Genomic DNA, 19,256 nt, shown 5'->3' with positions numbered 1-19,256 from the left:
CCGGCGCCGGGGCCGCGGGCGGCGGAGGTAGGAGCGCGGGCAGGCGGCGAGGCGCCCCCGGCTCTGACCCCCTCGCTGTCCCCTTCTCCCTCTCCCCGCCCACGCTCTGCTGTGCGCGCCTGCTGCCCGCTCGCGCCGGTTCCCGGTCTTCGATCGCCGGCTCATTGAGCAGCGTTGGGGCAGGGCGTTGAGCTCCCCGCTCTGCCCCTGTGCCCTCCTCTAGCAGCGCTTCACTATCGCGGGTCGCCGGGTGTTTCCGTCCGAATGAAGTCCCGCTCCCAGGGCAAGGCTGCGCCAGGTGGCAGAGGGCGCCTGACTCCATCAGCCGCAAATAAAGTTTACTACGCTCAGTTCCCTGTCTCCTTGCTGCATAGCAGGTAGTCATGTCACTACATGGTGCCTCTTAACCCACGTGCGCGTTTTGTAAACTTCATAATAGGAATGGGTAGCAGAAAAGGCTTGAGGTGTAGCTTGGGGTGGTGACTCAGGCCTGAAATCCTAGCACTCCGGGAAGCTGAGGCAGGAGGATCGCAAGTTCAAGGCCAACCAGGGCAATTTAGCAAGATCCTTTGTCAGTTTTTTTTTTAAAGGCTGGGAATGTAGCTCAGTAGGAAGGCCCTAGATTCAACTCCCGATTCCAAGGGGAAAATAAATCTAGGTATCAGGCTGTGCTCTAAGTGCTGTTAGGCCACCCACCCCTTTCAAAACAGGAAAATTCATTGTCTGAAGTGTCACGGTTTGGAATGAAATATATATTTGTTAAGACATTTTTTAAAGTCTGGCACATAGTTCAAGCTGTTCTTTTTTCCATACTACAACTTTTTAAGTGCTGGAGGAAAAAATTAATAGCCTTTCCTTCTAACAAAACTTGTCTCTTTAATATTTATAAAGCTCTTTCTGTGTTCCACGCACTGCTGTAAACTGAGTTTTTTGTTTATGCGCATTAAATTCTATCGCTTAGGCAAAAACACTGAGGCACAAATTTAAATTTCTTATCTAGGGTCTGATAGCTGGAAAATGACAAAACCAGAAGCTGGCATCTTGTACTATATTCTCGAATATGTGGTATCCCAGATCACTGATTCCACAGCAGCTGGAATATCTGCGAGCTGGCAGGTTTGGGGATTTGGAATCCAGCAGTAAAGAAAGCCCGGATTCCTGCCTTCTAGTATTGTACTGATTTGATAAATGTGTTAGAAAAAGAAAGCGGCTAAATTGACTGTCTTGTTCGTCTGTGCCAGTTGTCTTTACAGGTGCGAGGTTGTTAGATGCTAAAATTTTACCGTTATTACCGGGTTTTTTGTATTTTCCAGTTCACCGGTTTTTGTTATCAGTTCCTCTGGACCATTTTGCCGGCCTTGGACTTGGCCGGTCCAGCGTCTGTCCTCTTCCGCCCTCTGGTGGAGGTGTTAGTACCAGAAGTCTCCACGGAGATCTGGTGGCTGAACAGTTCAGCGAGGAGTTACCTGTGCTCCTACATTTGTTGATGTTTCTGTGAGAAAGAGTAAGGCAAGACCTGAGCACGAGTGTTCGGGGAAGCGTTAAGCAGGGAGGACTCCCAGGTAATGGCTGGAAATTGTATTTTTTAAGTCTCGTACCCAGTATCTTAGAATCCTGGACTTTAAAGTCATTTATTCTAGAATCAGAAGAAAAGGTGCACACTTGTAAGAGAAATTGCAAGGATTATTTGAATGTTTTAAGAGCTGAACACCCCTCGGCATCAGATTTTGGAGCGTGTCGGAATGAATTTTATTCTGTAGATACTAGTTTCGTGCTTAGAGCAGTGGGTGATGTGTGGAGTCCATTGCAAGGGTCTTGATGGGCTGGGAACCTTACTTGGTGGGTCGTGGTAGTGAGGGAGATCAGTTGGAAGGCCATTTGGAAGGAGTCGGGCAGACCTACCCAGCCCTGGCAGGGGCCTGACACTAATTGGTGAATTCCTATAGAGAAAGAGGAAATGGGAAGGGTTTTGGGTTTTGTTCGTTTAGTTCCCCATCTGGTGACTTGGTGAAGAAGGCAGCACTCATGACAAAGTTCTGTTGGCTCCAGCTCTTGAGTTTTTTCTTTTGTCTCTTGTTGCTGTTGCTGTTTTTTAAAGAGCAAAGTGTGTTAATAGGATCAGAAGGTAAAATGCACCTTTTGAGGGGTGGACACAAGCATCCTCTTTGGCTACGTGAAGAAACTTCCACAAATAGTATTGTCAGCCTCCTGTCCTCCCCGGAACGCCATGGGATTAGAAGAGTTAAGCTGATGGTTTCTTTCGGATTTCCCTGTTAGCAGGATGTGAACATCTCCATAGTAATACTTTGTACGTGTAAATAATGCCTTAGCTTATTAGCACAGATATAGTTTGGGGCAAGTAAATGTTCAATCTTAAGAAACGTCTATTTCTATCAAATGTAGCCTAAAGGAAAGTACTTATATTATGACTTGTGTTATGAAATTATTTCCAATGCCTTATTAAAAATGCTTAGCTAAGGATAATTTTATGGATCATCTTTAAGAGAATTCTAAATAATAAAAATGTTTTGCTTCTGGCAGAATGACAAGTATAATTCGCACATAATAAGTTAAGGACTTGTTGATTGTATATCCAGTACAGTATTGTAAAGATTTCAGATTTTAAAGTTGTAAAATTCTCACTGAAGCAGTTCCCACTGAGTTCAGGAATTTTTTTTTACCACATTTCATGTTTGGGGGCTGGGGATTTAGCTCAGCGGCACAGCGCCTGCCTGGTAAGCGCAAGATCGTGAGTTCAGTTCCTGGTACTAAAAAAAAAAAAACAAAAAAACACATTTCATGTTTGAGTGAATTTTAAAAATTTTTTGTAAGACTGATAGCTTGGTCTAGAAAAGTAAACGTTTTACTCCTGTTTTCTGTAATTTAGGTTCAAAAAAATGGCCAAAAGAATTGCCGAAAAGGAACTGACAGATAGGAACTGGGATCAAGAAGATGAAGCTGAAGAGGTAAGCGGCCGCAGTTTCTGAGAGAGCTTTTTGTTGCTTCTGCCTTGAAAGTCCTCTCGGGTCCCTCAGCCATGCATAAAGGGTGAGTTAAGTGGCCTGACGGTGAATGTCGCGCAGTGCCAACGCCAGCGGAAACCGTCAGTCTGCCTCACATAACTTCAAGCTTCGGAAGACTGTGGTCCCTTCCCTCCCTCCGATGCTTCTCCAGTTCTGTTCTGATGGTGTCTCTGAGACCCCAGCAGTTATATGAATAGTTACAGAATTTTTTTTCTGTAGTTTCTTTCCTGGAAAAATAAAAATAATCCTGCATGAAGAAATTGCAACCATTTTTCTCTTAAAAGAGTAAATCACAGTCACATTTCTGGTGCCACACCAGCAAATTGATATTCCTAGGCCAGTTCACTAAGGAAATCTGTAGCCAAATTACCCTTTCAAGTTTACAGTGTGGTGCTAAGTTTAAAAAAAAAAAAAAAGAATCCGTAGAGGTATTTTGAAGCCTATTCTTACACTGACATCTTCTTTCTGAGTCTTTCTTTCTGATAGTAATATTTTTTCCTCTTATAAGTATACGTACTCTAGCCAGGTGTAGTGGCATGTGCCTATAATCCCAGCACTCAGGAGGCTGAGGCAGGAGGAATGTAATGAGTTCGCGTCCAGCCTGGGCTACAAAGTGAGCTCAAGACCAGCCTGTACTGCATAGCAAGACCCTGTCTGAAAAAGACCAAAAAAAAAAAAAAGAAAAAAAGTATGTGTACTCCAATGTTTAGGGAAACCAAAATCACAAATGCGTTCATGTATTTGCAGGGCTTTAACTGACTTGCTGGTTTTTGACTCTTTGGTCATGTATTTGTTGTGGGGCTGGGAGCGAGTTTCATTCTGGGCTATCGTGAGGTACAGACTGCCATGTTATGAGTTGCTTTGATGTTAAAACGTACAGGAATGAAAGAATGCCCATTTGTTCAGCTTCTAATGAAATGAGTATAGAAGGATTACAATTACTTACTCAATTACAGTTAACTTAATAAGGTCACAATATCCCTTATTTGGATGTAAGGATCCCTTTAAGTTCACATGATATGAAATAACTACAGATGAGAAATTGTTGTATGGGAAATATTTTGTTCCAGCCCTACAGGGTAAAGTAAGAGTTGAAGTAAAGCCTAAAACCTTCAGCAAACCTCTGACTCTAGATGTAGTACTTTGAGCATAGTGTGGAAGAACAGTCGTCTACAGTAGAGTCCCTTAGAGTCCTAGCTGCCTCAGTGGCCTTCTGGACAGTGGTAGATTAGACAGGATGCTTCTTTAAAATAACATGTGTGGGGATGTCATTCATGGGTGATTTTGATCCCCAGCACTTTAAAAAAAAAAATGTATGTGATTTGTAGAAATTTTATTATTGAAAACCAGTAGTAAGATTCATCTGGATTTTAGAAGGGCTCCACTATCAGCTGTACCATTTAGCTTTTAGGTGATAGCTTGTATTTCTTAAAGAAAACTGAAATTTTACTCTACACTTTATTAATAAAATCTTAGAATATAGTATGTGAAGAATTGCCCTTGAATATTTTTCACCAGCTTTGGTGGTCTTAGTCTTTTTAAAACTTCAGCGTGTACACTCCTCTCTCTGGATTGAGAGTTGATGCCCGGATTTGTAGATTCTGGAAGGTACGCGGTTTGCCTAGCTAGCGTTGGTTTCGGTAAAAATAGTGAGCTAGCTCTCTCTTCACAAGTGCTCCCCATGAGTTGTGTCCCCATGCTGACGCAGCTCAGATGCCGTCAGACACAGCTGTCTGTGCTAGCTTTCCTGTTTGCCGTTCCTCTGCTGCCTGCCCTAACCTTTCTGCTGTGCAATTTGTGTGCTCCTGTAGCTGGGGACCTTCTCCGTGGCCAGCGAGGAAGTCCTGAAGAACAGAGCCATAAAGAAAGCCAAGCGTAGAAATGTTGGATTTGAAGTAAGTGCTTTCTTACAGCTTCTGCTATTAAGTACTAATTTGATTTCTGAGTTGCAGAGCGTTGTGACCTCGGGGAGCAATCATAGCAACAAATGGCTTTTTAAAAACAATTACTCCTTGGGTAGATCATGGGAGATAGAACAAAATAATCAGAGGTTAATGGGATATTTTGGGGGTTTTTTTGTTTTTTTTTTTGAGACAGGGTCTTACTGTGTAGCTCAGGCTGGCCTCAAACTGGCAGTGAGCCTCATTTCTGGGATTGAGGTTTGGGTAAAAGGACTTCTTCCACTACTCTAGAAACATTACGTGTATCCATTATCTTTCTAGTATGATAGTGCAGTGTGTGAAGATGCTTAATTCATGTGCCCAGAGGGTAACATGAGTTGTAACTCTTGAACTGAAATGACGTGGTAAGTATTCAGCAGTCACCCCATATCTAAGAACTCTTCCAGCTGGGCACAGTGGCACACATGTGTAGTCCCAGCACTTTGGGAGGCTGAGACAAGTTCAAGTTCCACCTGGACAACTTTGTGAGACCACGTGTCAAAAAGACTGAGGGTGTGGCTCAGTGTGAAGTCTGTGGGCTCAGTTTCCAGTACTGCCCCTACTCGGGTGAGACCTGATCCCCAGATACACCTCAGACTTTTGAGTGTGGTGTAGGTGGCCCGGGATACCTGTGGTCAGGCAGGAGAAGCTGCTTTACACATCCTGGGTCCAGTTTTGGAATACACCTACTCAATCACATTCTGCAGCTTTCAAGGTTTTTTTTTAAATCAAGAATTAATTGTATTCTTGTATTCCCTTTTTCAAATAAAAAGTAAGGATATGTTGGTTCTCACAGTATGAGAAAAAATGAAAAGGATTCTTTACATTGTCAAAGTTTGAAAATGTGTAAAGAAAGGACAGGCATAGGGCTCTCAGGGAACATTCAGGATTTTAACAAGTTACCATGGTGAATTGGTTACTCAAAGCATCTCATAAAAGATGGTGTGTGTTAACAGGAAAACAATTCAAATTACACAAATTTCTGTCCACTGAGAACATATTTACAGTAGAAACAGGCATGTGCAGATGATTCTCGGGTGGCTCTGCGCTTTTCTTGTGCGCATGGAGAATGCAGTTAGTGACCCACCTGGTGGGTAATGTCCCTCTGCTCCGAGGCTGCCTTCCCTGCTGTCACTTCCTGGAGCTGGAACCGCTCTTCCTGTGGAGTCTCGGGTTCGCTGGGGCAACGCAGCCCGGAAGGGAGCAGCAAGCGAGTCTCAGTGAGGAGGGAGAGGCAGCCAGAGGCCCTCAGAGTCTTACCGAGACTTCAGGACTTCTGTTTTTGGTTTTTGTTTGCTTCCGGTACCGGGAATTGAACTCACGACCTTGTGCTTGCCAGGCAGGCGCTGTGCCACTGAGCTAAATCCCCAGCCCCGGGACTTCTGTTTTTAAAATCAGTTTTTCCTTGCAAACTTCGATCTCTTTAAGTGGGCAGGTGGAAATGGTATGTACTTAGGTGCTCAGCGGGATGTTTTGAGTGGCCAAGTTGGGCTACCACATGCCATTTTTTGTGGTGAGACTACTTAAAAATCTTCCCTAGAAATTTTCAAGTATGTAATACTGTACATTGTAATAATTAACTGTCGTCACCCTGGTGTTGTACAATAGGTGTCTTAGACATCACTGTTTTTTTTTCAGTTCTAGTTTTTTCCCCCGGTTTGATTTCATTACTGCTTACAAAGGGTGACAAGCTGGTGAATGTGGGTGTGGAGCTGAGACACGAGGGGAGGGAAGCCAGTGAGGTGGCACTCTAGGAGGCTGAAGCAGGAGGATCACAAGTTCAAGCCCACCCAGCAAATCAGTGATTTAGCAAGACTGCCTTAAAATAGGACCTTACTGTGTATCCCAGGCTGGCCTTGAATGTGTAGCAGTCTTCCCGCTTCGGCCTCCTGAGGGCTGGGATTACAGACACACACCACCACGCCCAGCAAAAGCATCTTTAAGAAGGGATGGGGTTCACTCGCTAGTGTGGACCAAAGAAAGGAAATGTGGGCGGCTTAACTGAGGAGGAAATGGTCCGGGTTGGAGGCGTGTTTGAAGGTCCTGCGGTCCTTCCTAGTGGGTTCTCTGGAAGACACTGGGGCCGGAACAAGGCTTGGGTGCACAGGCTGGAGCCGAGGGAAGGGGATGTATCCGAGGCAGAGGGCGCCAGTGCACAGTGCGAGGGTTGGCCAGAGCCTAGAGTTCAGCTGCCTGGAAGGGATGGGTCACAGGAGTCCGCATTGCATTTTAGCAGTAACTAACTCTGCCTCAAGTTGCTGTCAGAACTGGGAGAATGAGATGTCTTCTGTCTGCGAGCAAAAGTGGGCTTTCCCAGAGGCCAGGCCTGCTTATTCTTTCAGCAGATCTGCTAGGTGTTAGAGGTGTGGAGTTGAATGAAACAGCAAAATATCTGCTGGTGGAACTTAGCTGCATAACGATGGAGGAAAACAAATAGTAGGATGTTACTTCCTCCCTGCGAGCCGTGGAGAAGGGTGGAAGGCAGGAGGACAAAGCAGGCAGGGCGCTCCCGTGCTTGCGGGACACTGTCCGCGGGCTTTCACACCCGGGCTTCCGGTTGCCGCCGCCTCCTGTGTAGGAGCAGTTTGTGATGATGCCATTGCTGCTCTGCTCTCAGTAAGTCGGTTGCAGCTGCAGGTTCCGTGTGGCTCCACGTCTAGAGCATAGTGAGTGGCCCAAGGGGCTGCCTGCCTCTTTGCGGCTCGTCTGAAGTAGTGTAACAGTGTTGGTGTGGTGGGTTTCAGGTTTAGTGGTTGGAAATCGGACCCAGAGCATCAAAAGTAAAATGCATTTAAGATTTCTCATCCTTTGCCTCATTTTATGGCCATAAATGTATCACCAGTCAGTAAACATCTGAAATTCCATAGATGTGCTTGAAATTTTTGTGTTTCTGGGAAAACACACAGTATATAGGCTAACAGGCCCATCTAGGAAATGCCAAGGCTCCGGGCAGTTCACTTTTGGAGGGGTGATGTGTGTACTGCGTTTCCATGAGGACTTACAACCTGGGCACTCTGCCTGGATGTGGGTGTTAGAAGCAGATCACCCTGTGGGGTGACTGTGCTGCTTTATATGAAAGAGATATAAACAGTTGCACCTAGTAAGCTAGCGCAGCACTAAACCAGTTCTCAGGGCAGAGAGCAGCTTGAGATTTCATGGAATCCGTGGAATTTCCAGAGCCCCTGGCTCGGTGATGTGGGCAGGCTTGCACATCAGGAGAAGGCCTGCTAGCCAGAGCTTGCCAGAGAAAGTGGATTTAAAGAAGTAGCCAGGAGGAGGAGAGCGCAGGGCTGTCCTGCAACGCTCAGCGCACAGAAAGTCTAAGGTCGAGACATGGCTCTGCTAGATTCTGCAGACTGAGAGCAGCTTGAAAGCTACAGAAGCTCTTGGGAAATTCGGTAAATGATTACAATGTTTGTAGTTAACCTGATGTTCCCCAAACTTCCTTAGGCAAATGGTCATTGAAAAAGAACAGCAACAATCTTTCGCTTGGGGTTTGCTGTGTTGAGAAAGTTCTTAGTTGCTGTTCAGAGGCAGGATGTTGGGTGTGTGGATTTATTACATTGGTCTGCGTCACACTACACGTCTTACATGTACACAGAACATTTAAAATGGGTGCTCACCTGTCTTTCCAGGCCACTGTGGGAAGGCAGCTCTGAGTGACCAAGCTGTGTTTATTCTTTAGTCTTGTCATCTCCTTCCTGTTGTGCTGATACCCGCCCTTCCCCTAGTGCCTCTGGATTCTGGTGCTCCTGTCACTCACTTGTTTGCAGATAGGGAGTGTCCCTTCCTAACGTGTGCTCCCTTCTCCTATTGCAGTCCGACAGTGGAGGCGCCTTTAAAGGATTTAAAGGTCTGGTCATGCCTTCTGGAGGAGCAGGGTTTTCTGGATTTGGTGGGAAGCCTCTGGAAGGCCTGTCCAATGGCACCAGCGCAGCAAGCGCCCCTGCCTTCGCCACCGCAGGCACCAGCACAGCAAGCACCCCTGCCTTCGCCACCACAGGAACCAGTGCCACAGTGGCAGCAGAGCCCAAGGCCACCTTTGGTGAGTAGGTGCCCCTCCCTCCCGCCACTGCTGAGTAAGCTGTCAGTGAAAATATCTGCCCAGATGTTTTCCTTGCACTAACCCTGGTCCAGGACTAGGTGAGCAGGAGCAATCATGAAAGGGTGGACTCGACAGGTAGAGCGCTAGTGTTAGAGCCAAAGCAGACGAGGAGGCTTGGGTCCTGGCTCTGTTGGTTATAGTTCTGTGACTTGATAAGCATCCTGACTTTTGAGCCTCACACTCTCCAAGGAGGAAGGGAGAATGACCTTCAGACTGACCTGAAGGGGCTGGGCTGTGGCTTGGTGGTAGAGTGCATGGCTAGTGTGTGCAAGGTGCTGCGTTAGACCCAAGAACAGCAAGAAAAAAAAAATTAAAGGTGAAAAGCCAAGGGCAGTGCTTTGAAGACCCTCTGAGGGCTTGCCTTCCTGCCCACCCATTCCTTATTGGTGTGCCAGGGGGCTTCCTGTGTGCCTCGCACCAAAATGGCCACCCGGAGCCCCGATGATGTTATCCCTGGATGTAGCGCCCTCCCAGACCAGGCTTGAAAGCATACTGTCTGATCTTCTTTTTTTTTTTTTTTTTTTTTAATTTTAAAAATAAAAGGAAAACATTAACAGACAACCTTTTACAAAATAGCAAAAGAGCAGTACAGACAATACAGAGTTGCAAACAAAGTGGTAGGAAATTAACAGTGCTTGTTGTATTACGTATTGATATGTCTGATCTTTATTAAGCAAAGTGTACTAAGCATTTTAAGGTTTGAACTACTTTACTGTATGTTCGTCCTCAAAACTGAGGATTTAAGTTTTATGCTAACCCAGTATGCTAACAGTTCTGCTTGAAATAAACATCCTTTTAAAGGAAAAGGTAAGTTTTTTAAATGTGGTTTAATGTGAACATGCAGTGCATACTGTTCCTTACTTAGTTGAGAACCAGTTCCTGATACCAGTGTAACTTCTTACACGTATTTGTTGAATTGTAATAAAAATAAGATACAGTAAAAAAGACTACGAAGATAGAGTGTTATAGAAATTTGGATGGCTTAAAGGTAGAATAGGTAGAACTCTTGAAGGTAGAGTGTTATAAAAATTTGGATGGCTTAAAGGTCGAATAGGTAGAACTCTTTTAGGCAAAGACTTCATGAACAAAACCCCAGGTGCACAGGAAATATCACAAAGAACCAACAACTGGGATCTCATCTTATTTAAAAGCATTTGCACAGCAAGGGAAACCATCAAGAGTGAAAAGATGACCCACAATGTGGGAAAAAATGTTTGCCGGTTCTTCCCCAAAGGATTACTATAGGGAACATATAAGAACTAAAGAAAAAATCAGACCTCCCAAACTTAAAGACCCAGTCCAAAAATGGGCATCTGAGAGGAATATACACTTCTCAGATGAAGAAGTACAAACAGCAAATAAATGTATGAAAAACCGTTCAACATCACTTGTCAGTTGAGAGTTGCAAATTGAAACAACACTGAGATTCCATCTCACCGCAGAAAGAATGGCTATTATCAAGAAATCAATAACAAATACTGGAGGGGCTATGGGGAAAAAAGAACCCTTCTCCACTGTTGGTGGGAGTGTAGACTGGTGCAACGACTGTAGAAATGAGTGTGGAGATTCCTCAAAAGGCTAGGACTAGAGGTGCCATTTGACCCAGCAGTTTCTCTTTTGGGTATCTTGCCGGAAGAATTCAAAGCAACATACCACAGCGATATATGCACACCCACATTTATAGCAGCACAGTTTGTAGTAGCCATCTTGGAAACAGCCCAAATGCCCATCAACCAAGGAATGTTTGAAGATGTGGGGTTTTTTATGCAATGGAGTACTTCTCTGTCATAAAGAAGGGTAAGCTTGAGACTTCTCTAGGTAAGTGGATGCACCTTGAAACCATACTGTTAAGTGAAATAAATCAGACACATGTGTAAATACCATATTGTTTCTCTGCTGTGAGAAACTGAAAGTGTAAATCCAAAATGTATAATAGGTTTTGTGGAATAGAAAGAAAATGTTCAAATGGAGAAGAGAACAAGGGATGGGGAGGGGGAAAGGAAAGAAAGGAAAAGTAAAAGAAAAAAGGGACAAAAGAAGGAAAAAACAAAGTTCTTGTAAATGGGGAGGGGAGGAGGGGTGGAAAGGAGGGGAGGAGAATGGGCAAAAAGTAATCAAGCTGTGTCATGTACAGGTACACATTCTCTGTGATAAGTGTGCGCATTACGTATATCTAAAATGTACCAATAAAATCTGATTGGAGGAAAAAACTTGGATGGTTTAATCAAATCAGCTTCTAAATGAATTGTTCAAACTTTAATTTCCTGTAGGTTCCTTCGCTACAAATGGCCCCACTGCCATGGTTGATAGAAAGATTGCAAATCCCAAAACTAACGGCGACAGCCAGCAACGCTCCTCCTCCGGCCTTGCTTCCAGCCAGGCCTGCCTCGGGGACACCTATCACAAGCAGCTGGCGGCCTTGAACTGCTCCGTGCGGGACTGGATCGTGCAGCACGTGGATGCGAACCCCGTCTGCGACCTCACCCCTGTCTTTAAAGACTATGAGAACTACTTAGCCACTATTGGGCAGCAGAGTAAGAACCAGGACAGCAGCAGTTCTGAAAGTGAAACGAGCAGGATGATAGTGGAAACACAGCCTCCTCTATTTGCTTCAACCAAGCTGCAGCAGGAGTCTACTTTTTTGTTTAGTAGCAGCAAAACTGAAGACGCTTCTGAAAAGAAGATGGAGGTAGTGTCTGAGAAGAAGGTGGACCCAGCACAGGGAGCAACAAGTGCCTCGTTCAGTTTCGGCAAGAAAATCGATAGCTCGGTTTTGGGCTCAAGCTCTGGCCCCCCGGCTGGATTTTCGTTTTCCCCTGGAAACTCCAGTTTATTCGGCAAAGACCTCACCCAGAGTAAACCAGTTTCCTCGCCATTTTCTGCTAAAACGTTGGCGAGCCAAGCAGAAGGCAGTAACGAGTGCAAAGGTGAGTGAAGCTGTCTGGGAAAGCGCAGACTTTGGAATTGGGTGGAGCTGGGTTCGCAGGATAGCTCCGTCCCCTCCGGCGTGTGTCATCCTGGATGGGGTCGGAAGGTCCTGCTCATGAAGAGGAACACACCCAGTGTTCAGGGTTGCTGTAAGGACCGAGGGTATGAACGGGACTGGGGCTGTGCTCAGTGGTAGACAGTGAGTGCTGCCCTAGTGTTTTTAAGGCCCTGGTTTGAGCCCCAGCACCACAAAAACAGTCTGCGTACATAGAGAATGTAAGGATTCCTAGCATCATGACTTTGAAAGGTACCAGACACATAGCTTTGCATATTAAAACGAAGTGAATGAAAAACACCACTTTGAAAACTGATTTACTGAGCTTATGTGTATCCACTGAATTGATTTGTGTGTAGATTTGGCTGAGTAAAACCACAGTGAAACTTGGCTGTAAATTGAAGACGTACACTTTCATAGCCAGGGAGCAAACCCCAGTTCATCCGGTCTGGGTGCCGCCCCTTCCCCGAGGGGTGCTGCTGGTGCTGCACGCAGGGCGGAGCCCCGGCCTCGGCTGTGCCGGCGGCGTGAGACCTGCGTGCCCTTGTCCGGGTGCCCGCTCCAAGCCCTGGCAGACGCTGCGCTTGCCAGCTCTCGCTGCAGCGCCGTGGCCCCCACCTGGCACTGCCCAGAGTTCCCACGACGTCCTCGGGCAGGGCCCGGGCAGAGGAGTGTGGGGCGCTCGTTTTATTTCTTCTTTGCCTCCCCAGGGAAGACAGGTGGAGCTGCGCTGACACAGGGATGGTGAACTTGAGTCAGGCCCAGTCAGTCTGCAGGCCTCCCCTCAGAGTGCCTGTCACTTAGCTTGTGGTTATCTTCATCTTTTTTCTCTTTTGTGGAACTGAGGATTGAATCCAGGGCCTTCTTACTGAGCTATGTCCCCAATCCTTTCTTAAATTTTGTTTTGAGACAGGCTCCCAATAAGTCGTTAAGAATCCCAGCACTTGGGAGGCTGAGGCAGGAGGATCACTGCCTGTTCAAGGCCTGCCTGGGCTGTGTAGTGAAGGCCAGCCAGTACACAGCAAGACCCAGTCTCAAAAAAAAGTCATTAAGTTCCCCAGATAGGACTCGAACTTGTGATCATCCTGCCTCAGCCTTCTAGAGTGTTGGGATTATAGGCATGGGCCACCGAGCCAGCTTTGATTAGCACATTCTATGCATCAGAAAGACTTGGGAATCTGTTAACAGCACAGATGCCTGTACTCCCCAGGAGAGCCTATCACTGGAGTTCTGGACTCCTTTATGAAAATCTCCCAGGAGGTCTTGGACTTCATACTGTGCCTTCTCATAATTTAAATTGTGTACCTAAGTCCCTTGAGATTCTCCCTACAGAGTTGCATTTTAGTATAGTGTTTCATGCGTCTGCCCTTCTCAAGAGGACCCCTTCTGAGTGTCTCAGACCCCACAGTGGGAATGCAAGTGCACTTCCAGCCAGGGCCGGGCGCCTCGGTTCCGAGAGGAGCTGGTGGTGTTCAGACCGTGAGGATGTTACTGACATCTGGCTCGGGTTGCCTTTTCCGACACACTTGCCCTGTGAAAAGACTGCGTCTCCCCTCTTTGGCCGTTCCTGATGTCATTCCTGAGCATGTGCAAATACGGTCAAGGAACATTCAGGCTGACGGCATCGCAAGCTCCCGAGAGTCTCGATTTTCCCGGGGGGTAACCGTGATGTAGACAGTTGAGTGTGGGCATATTATTTTTCTGTCAGTGTCATAGCATGGGTTTTGTTGTGGTCGATGTTAATGTTCTGGGGCTTTCTTCAAATTGGAAATTATTTTAAAATAGGAAAATATGTTCCCATGGAAAAGAATCTTTATTGGCATGGTGACTCACATCTATAATCCCAGCACCCTGGGAGGCTGAGGCAAGAGGATTGCAAGTTCAGGCCCAGGCTATATTTGGAAATATAGCAACTTAATGAGATCTTATCTCAAAAAATAACAAGGACTAGGAGTGTAGCTCAATGAAAGGCTCTGGGTTCAATCCCCAAGGCAACAGTTTTAAAAATGATGATTTTTCACGAATTAAAACCTCATGCCCTTAAAAAATGTTTTCAGTCTTTATATTGGCTTGCATGGCCCGCTCAGGTTGAGGGTTAGAGTGGTGCCTTGTCGATGTCTGCTCTTTTCCAAGCTCGTGATCTGACCCTCACTGTGTTGTTTTTGCGAAAGGTGGAGACGAAGAAGAAAATGAGGAGCCGCCCAAGGTAGTGGTTACCGAGGTGAAGGAGGAGGATGCCTTCTACTCTAAGAAGTACGCGGTGACTGGGCCTGGGAGGTGTGGGGCTGGGCGTCCCCCTTAGGCGTCTGCACGCTGGGCAGGGTGAATTCTTGGTTTGCATTCAAACCAACCAGCCCTGGAGATTTCCTGCTGAGCCAGGCTGCTCTGTGGCCTGAGCTCTTCTCTGCTGCAGAAGTGGTTTAGAGACAAACTTTTCACAGCCTTCCAGCCTCCTCTCTGCTCACGCCCCTCCACAGAGAGTGTGCATTCACCTCTGGCGGCATCTCTGATTCCTTCCTGCCGAGCTGGTTGGCCCGTGGGTTTCTTCACAGGGCTGTGGGGGTGTGAACGCCGCTGCGGCGGGAGCCACTGTCTGGTTGGTGGGGGCTTGGTTTGCTACTGTTTGGGTCGGTGGGGCGGAGGGTGCTTGTTTTCAAATAAGAACTGCCTCTTTCTGAAGCTGCCAGAGAAATTTGACTAGTATTCCTCAACTAAAGGAGTTTAATTTTTATCTATTTATTTATTTATGTATTTATTTATTTATTTTGTCTTTTTGAGGCAGGATCTCGTTATGCAGTTCAGGCTGGCCTTGAGCTCAGTTTTGTAGCTCAGGCTGGTCTGGAACTCGAGATGATCCCCCTGCTTCAGCCTCTCAAGTTCTGGGATTACAGGTGTGCACCACCATGCCCAGCCTGAGATTACTTTTTATAAAAATGTTTGTGGGGTTTCAGAAGCTTTGCGGGATGTTCTAATGTGAAGATTTAGAATAATGCATCCATAGTTTCCCACTTGACAAGTCACCACATCCTGTTACTTAATTTTTGAGAACTTCTAAGGGGCTAGCAGTTACTTTTGCTTACTTTCAATTCTAATTTCATAGATGACAAAAGAATGACCCTGACTTTATGATGTTCCTTCTAATCAGAATAAGTCAAAGGAGAGTGCTTTCGTTTTATTAATAACCTGAAGGACGTGTGGCACAGAGGCTGTCAGACCGAGCTGAAGAGCACGGCACAGGCGTGTCGGGCACCGTGGGCACTCAGACACGGGGCAGAATTGGAGAAAATGGGGGGGAGCAGCGTGGTGGAGATGTGGGACAAAGGTCTGTCGTGTCCGCCCTGTCCTTGGAGGACAACGGAGGAACAGACCCGGGGTACAGGGCTCTAGGCTGAGATTTGCACTGACTGGAGGAAAGATGGTTTCAGAAAATGTTCTTTCAGCGTTTTCCAGGGCTCACTCTCGGTGTGAAGGAGTAGGGACGGGTTCTCGATCATGCAGCTGGGTTTTTGTGTTGTGGTTTTACCCAGGCCTAGCCCATCTGGTTCGATGCAGTTCTCTGATTGGCTCAGATTTTCTCACAGCTCTATATGGTGGGCATTGGAGAACCGTGCAACCTATTTTTGAAGGCCTGATTATACCTGTTACTTGGCTTCACAGGTGTAAGCTATTTTACAAGAAAGATAATGAATTTAAAGAGAAGGGTGTGGGTACCCTGCATTTAAAACCTATGGCAAATCAGAAGACACAGCTCTTAGTGCGGGCCGATACCAATTTAGGTGAGTGTCTTTCCTTTGTTTATGGATGTGTAGTGCAAGAGATCATTCAGGACAAATTTATCCTGTACTTACTGATTTTCCACTTGGTTTTGAGTACCGTGAAAATAACTGTGTAAGAAAAAGTAGGTGTATTAAAACTATCACCAAAAAGCAGCCAAAGTGGTTTTCATTTTCTTTTATGTTAGAAATGTAACAGAAGCTAGAGATAAGTTGGGTGGTTTAATAAACACCCAAGGGGGATTAACCATTTATAGGAACCTTTTCATATGGTAGAAGTTTCACCCTTCACTCGTGCTGCAGGCCGAGAGCCACGCCCAGCAAGGGTCTCGGCTCTAAGGTGTGATCGGCCCTGCGAGACCCCACCAGCCTTTTCCCCCATGCTGACTAACTTGAAATATCACCATAATGTCCCTCTGGCCGGCGTGGCGTGCTCTGGGACAGTGGTGGTGGTCTTTTGCTGCCCACTCGCCCTTGTTCTTGTGACACATGAGGACTCGGGCGGTTCGGCCTGCGCCTCCTGAAGCGCAGGGACCCCCCTCAGGCACGCTGCTGGCGGCTGACGGGACCATTGCCTAATTGGATGAGGTTCTTGGTGATTCCCAATTTTAGATCCCTTAAGTATAAGTCACTTCAGTGTTTAGCTTACTCCAAACCCCTTGGGGGAGCTCTGGTTTGTGGAATGGTGATGTGCATTTTCTTATGTGAATGCAGGCAACATACTGCTGAATGTCCTCATCCCACCCAACATGCCGTGCACACGGACGGGGAAGAACAACGTCCTGATCGTGTGTGTCCCTAACCCGCCCCTGGATGAGAAGAGCGCCAGTGCCCCCACCACCATGTTAATCCGGGTGAAAACCAGCGAGGATGCGGATGAGTTGCACAAAATTTTACTGGAGAAAAAGGAAGCCTGAAGACGCCAAGTCACCTGAGGGATTATTGCCAAGTTGCTGCTTCTCCCACCGCCCCTAAAGCTTTTTCTTCTCTTTGACCTTCTAAGAACTTCTAGATAATTTAAAACTTTCTTGAGGAAGATTAGGCCAATAAAACCTTTCCATGTTAAGTGTCAAGAGACTGTCTTCTCCCTTCTTCAGAACTGTCTAAAGTGCAAAATACGTTTGAGTGAAAGGTTTTTGGAAGATTTTTTAATGTTCACTTGTTTGTTAAACTAACCCTAAGTGATCTCTTAATGGACTGCAATCAGGGTATCGATGAGCTCTCCCAAAGGCTGTGCGACCCGTGGGTTCCGTCTGCGCTGCCCACACACGAGGCCTTCCCGTCTCGGCGGCCGCCAGGAAGAAAGCCAGGCTCTCCGCTCCCATGGGCTTCCCCAATCTCGGCGACCAGCGCTCGTACCAAATGAACCATGCCGCCACGCTGTGACCGAGACTCTTGTCCTTGCGTTTCTTTGTTCTGTTCCCGCTCGCGCTCCAAGGTGGGGACTGGTGTGCAGTGCGGCGTTGGGCGTGAGCCTCTCCTCTGCAGACACTGGCCTTTAACCCTGTGAGCTGCTTTACTGTAATTCAGGAACTGCCTTTTCATTTTAGAAGGAAGTGCATCGCTTGTGAAGGAGTTCTTGAGTTTTGTAGGTTGGGTTTTGTAGTTTCTATTTATGAGGTGCTGTTACTTCTTCATCCCCCTGGAGAAGGGGATCGCCAGGAATGGGTTTAAAAGCACAAATTTTGATCATTTCTAGACCATGGACAGTAAACCCTTATGGAGAAAGAAGAGCGAGCGTGAGAACATACTTCAGAGGACGCTGTGCTGGTGTCGTTAGTTGCAGATGAACCTTATGGATGTAAAAGCTACATAGGCGCTTGACCCCGCGGGCTGTGGGAGCTCACGAGGCTCCGTGGAGTAAGGAGTGGAAGGGGAAGTTGCGTGTGCGTTTTGCCTTTAAATTGAGACAACAGGGTGTTACACACTTGCTGTCTGAAGCACCATTTCTTAAAGGCCTAGGTGTTCCGCTTGGAAGGAAGCCATGGTTATGCAGAACATCCTTGTCCCTTCCCAGGAGCTGTCAGGTGGCTGATAGCACCTCCTGTGGAGACTGGCATCCGAGTGAGATGCAGGAGCTCATGACCGAGTTCGTGCTTTGTGCCCCATGAATCTTGTTGCCTTGGTAGCAGACGAGCTCACCAGTGCCCAGCGGCTTGCTCTTGTGTCTGCTCGTGTCGGTCTGTCCTGGGTGGGACTTCAGTTGAAGACTGGGTGGTGCAGGTGCAGCCCTCAGGTGCGAAGTGTCCAGGGCCCATAAGTACCTGCGGTTCAGTGGTGGGCCAGCATTGATCAGAAGATCTGCGCACACTCGTGTACTAAGCAGTTTCTGTTTCCAGGGGGAGAAATTGGCCCGTGTATGACTTTGGAGAAATAAATGCGAGAGAGTTGTGCTTGTGCTATGACTGGATGTGGTCCAACTCTTAGCTCTGTGTGCAGCCTGGGGAGGAAGTGGCAGTTGGTTTTGTGTTTCTTTTTTAGATTTGAGGGAGTTCATAAGTTTTTGTTACAGATGCTTTATAGTAAACAAGTGGTTGATGGTAAAATAATACCGGCCTTGTCCTGTTTGCGTATAGGGTTATCCAGCTTTTTTAAAAATGAAGTAGGAATAAGGGGAACCAGTTTCAAAGTGTTGAGTTTTGCCACAGGTTCCCACGGTCCTAACCGGCATGTAGTCATGGCCATTGCTAGGAACACTTCAGTGTTACTTGTACGACACTCGGTTAGCACCTGCACGTGTGGTGGACGTTTACAGCACAAGAGGATGGTGACTGGGTTACCCTTTTAACCTCCCCGCCCCTAAAGCCAAGTTTGTTTTTAAATCAGTGGATGTGTGTAGCTTTCTTTTTTTCTAACATTCCCAGCAAATTTTTGCTGCTAAGACTATCACTGTTAAAGTGAAAATTACAGGGAAAAATGTATTTTCATAAAACTCTTTTATGCTTTAGGAACTTGTTGGTCTCCACTTTATGTATTTGTATAAAAGAACTGTGTGGGTTTTATTGTAAACTCCAACTCCTTGTGTGCTACTTGGGGGAAGCAGGGCCCCTGGAGGGCTTTGTTCTCTATGGTGTTGGAGCTCATTCTAATCCATGGGTGATTTTTGTTCAATTTACTTTTAACAAAATGTTAGAAATCAGGCTTTAGAATGTTTAATGTAGACTTCAGCTTGGTAATCTGTAAGTTGTATTCATACACTTGGCCTAAAGTAAGGTGTGTATTTTTTTTTCCCTTAAATTATAACTTAAATTGCATCTTCACAAATGCTAAGTATCTCTGTGACTTTTTGTTTTTTCAAACTGACAGGTACATCTCAGCCTTTTTTTTTGGTTTTTTGTTTTTTTTTTTTTTTTTTTTTGCACATTCCCGTTAAGCAAAAAAATTGAGTGTTAAACTGTCTTCCTTACTAGAATTACACACTGAAAATGTCCA

The 19,256-nt window shown here is 46.3% G+C and overlaps 1 protein-coding gene across 3 annotated transcripts; it reads left to right on the top strand.

Moving 5' to 3' along the window:
• Positions 1-18,222, top strand: LOC102011936 (nuclear pore complex protein Nup50-like). 3 transcript variants are annotated; one of them, XM_013510196.1, is made up of 9 exons: positions 1-377; positions 2,888-2,966; positions 4,835-4,918; positions 8,783-8,927; positions 8,967-9,008; positions 11,339-11,995; positions 14,223-14,304; positions 15,709-15,827; positions 16,539-18,222. In XM_013510196.1, the coding sequence occupies exons 1-9, from the start codon at positions 265-267 to the stop codon at positions 16,739-16,741; spliced, it is 1,524 nt and encodes a 507-aa protein (XP_013365650.1). In that variant the 5' UTR covers positions 1-264; the 3' UTR covers positions 16,742-18,222. The 3 variants fall into 3 exon arrangements, with proteins under 3 accessions (XP_013365650.1, XP_013365649.1, XP_005415170.1); XM_013510195.1 differs by having other exon boundaries at positions 8,783-9,008; XM_005415113.2 differs by lacking the exon at positions 1-377 and adding an exon at positions 1,314-1,562 and having other exon boundaries at positions 8,783-9,008.
• The last annotated feature ends 1,034 nt before the right edge of the window (positions 18,223-19,256 follow it).

Source organism: Chinchilla lanigera, unplaced genomic scaffold (assembly GCF_000276665.1).
Source record: "Chinchilla lanigera isolate Chin_1 unplaced genomic scaffold, ChiLan1.0 scaffold00400, whole genome shotgun sequence".
NCBI lineage: Eukaryota > Metazoa > Chordata > Mammalia > Rodentia > Chinchillidae > Chinchilla > Chinchilla lanigera.
This window is presented reverse-complemented; position numbering and strand designations above follow the sequence as displayed.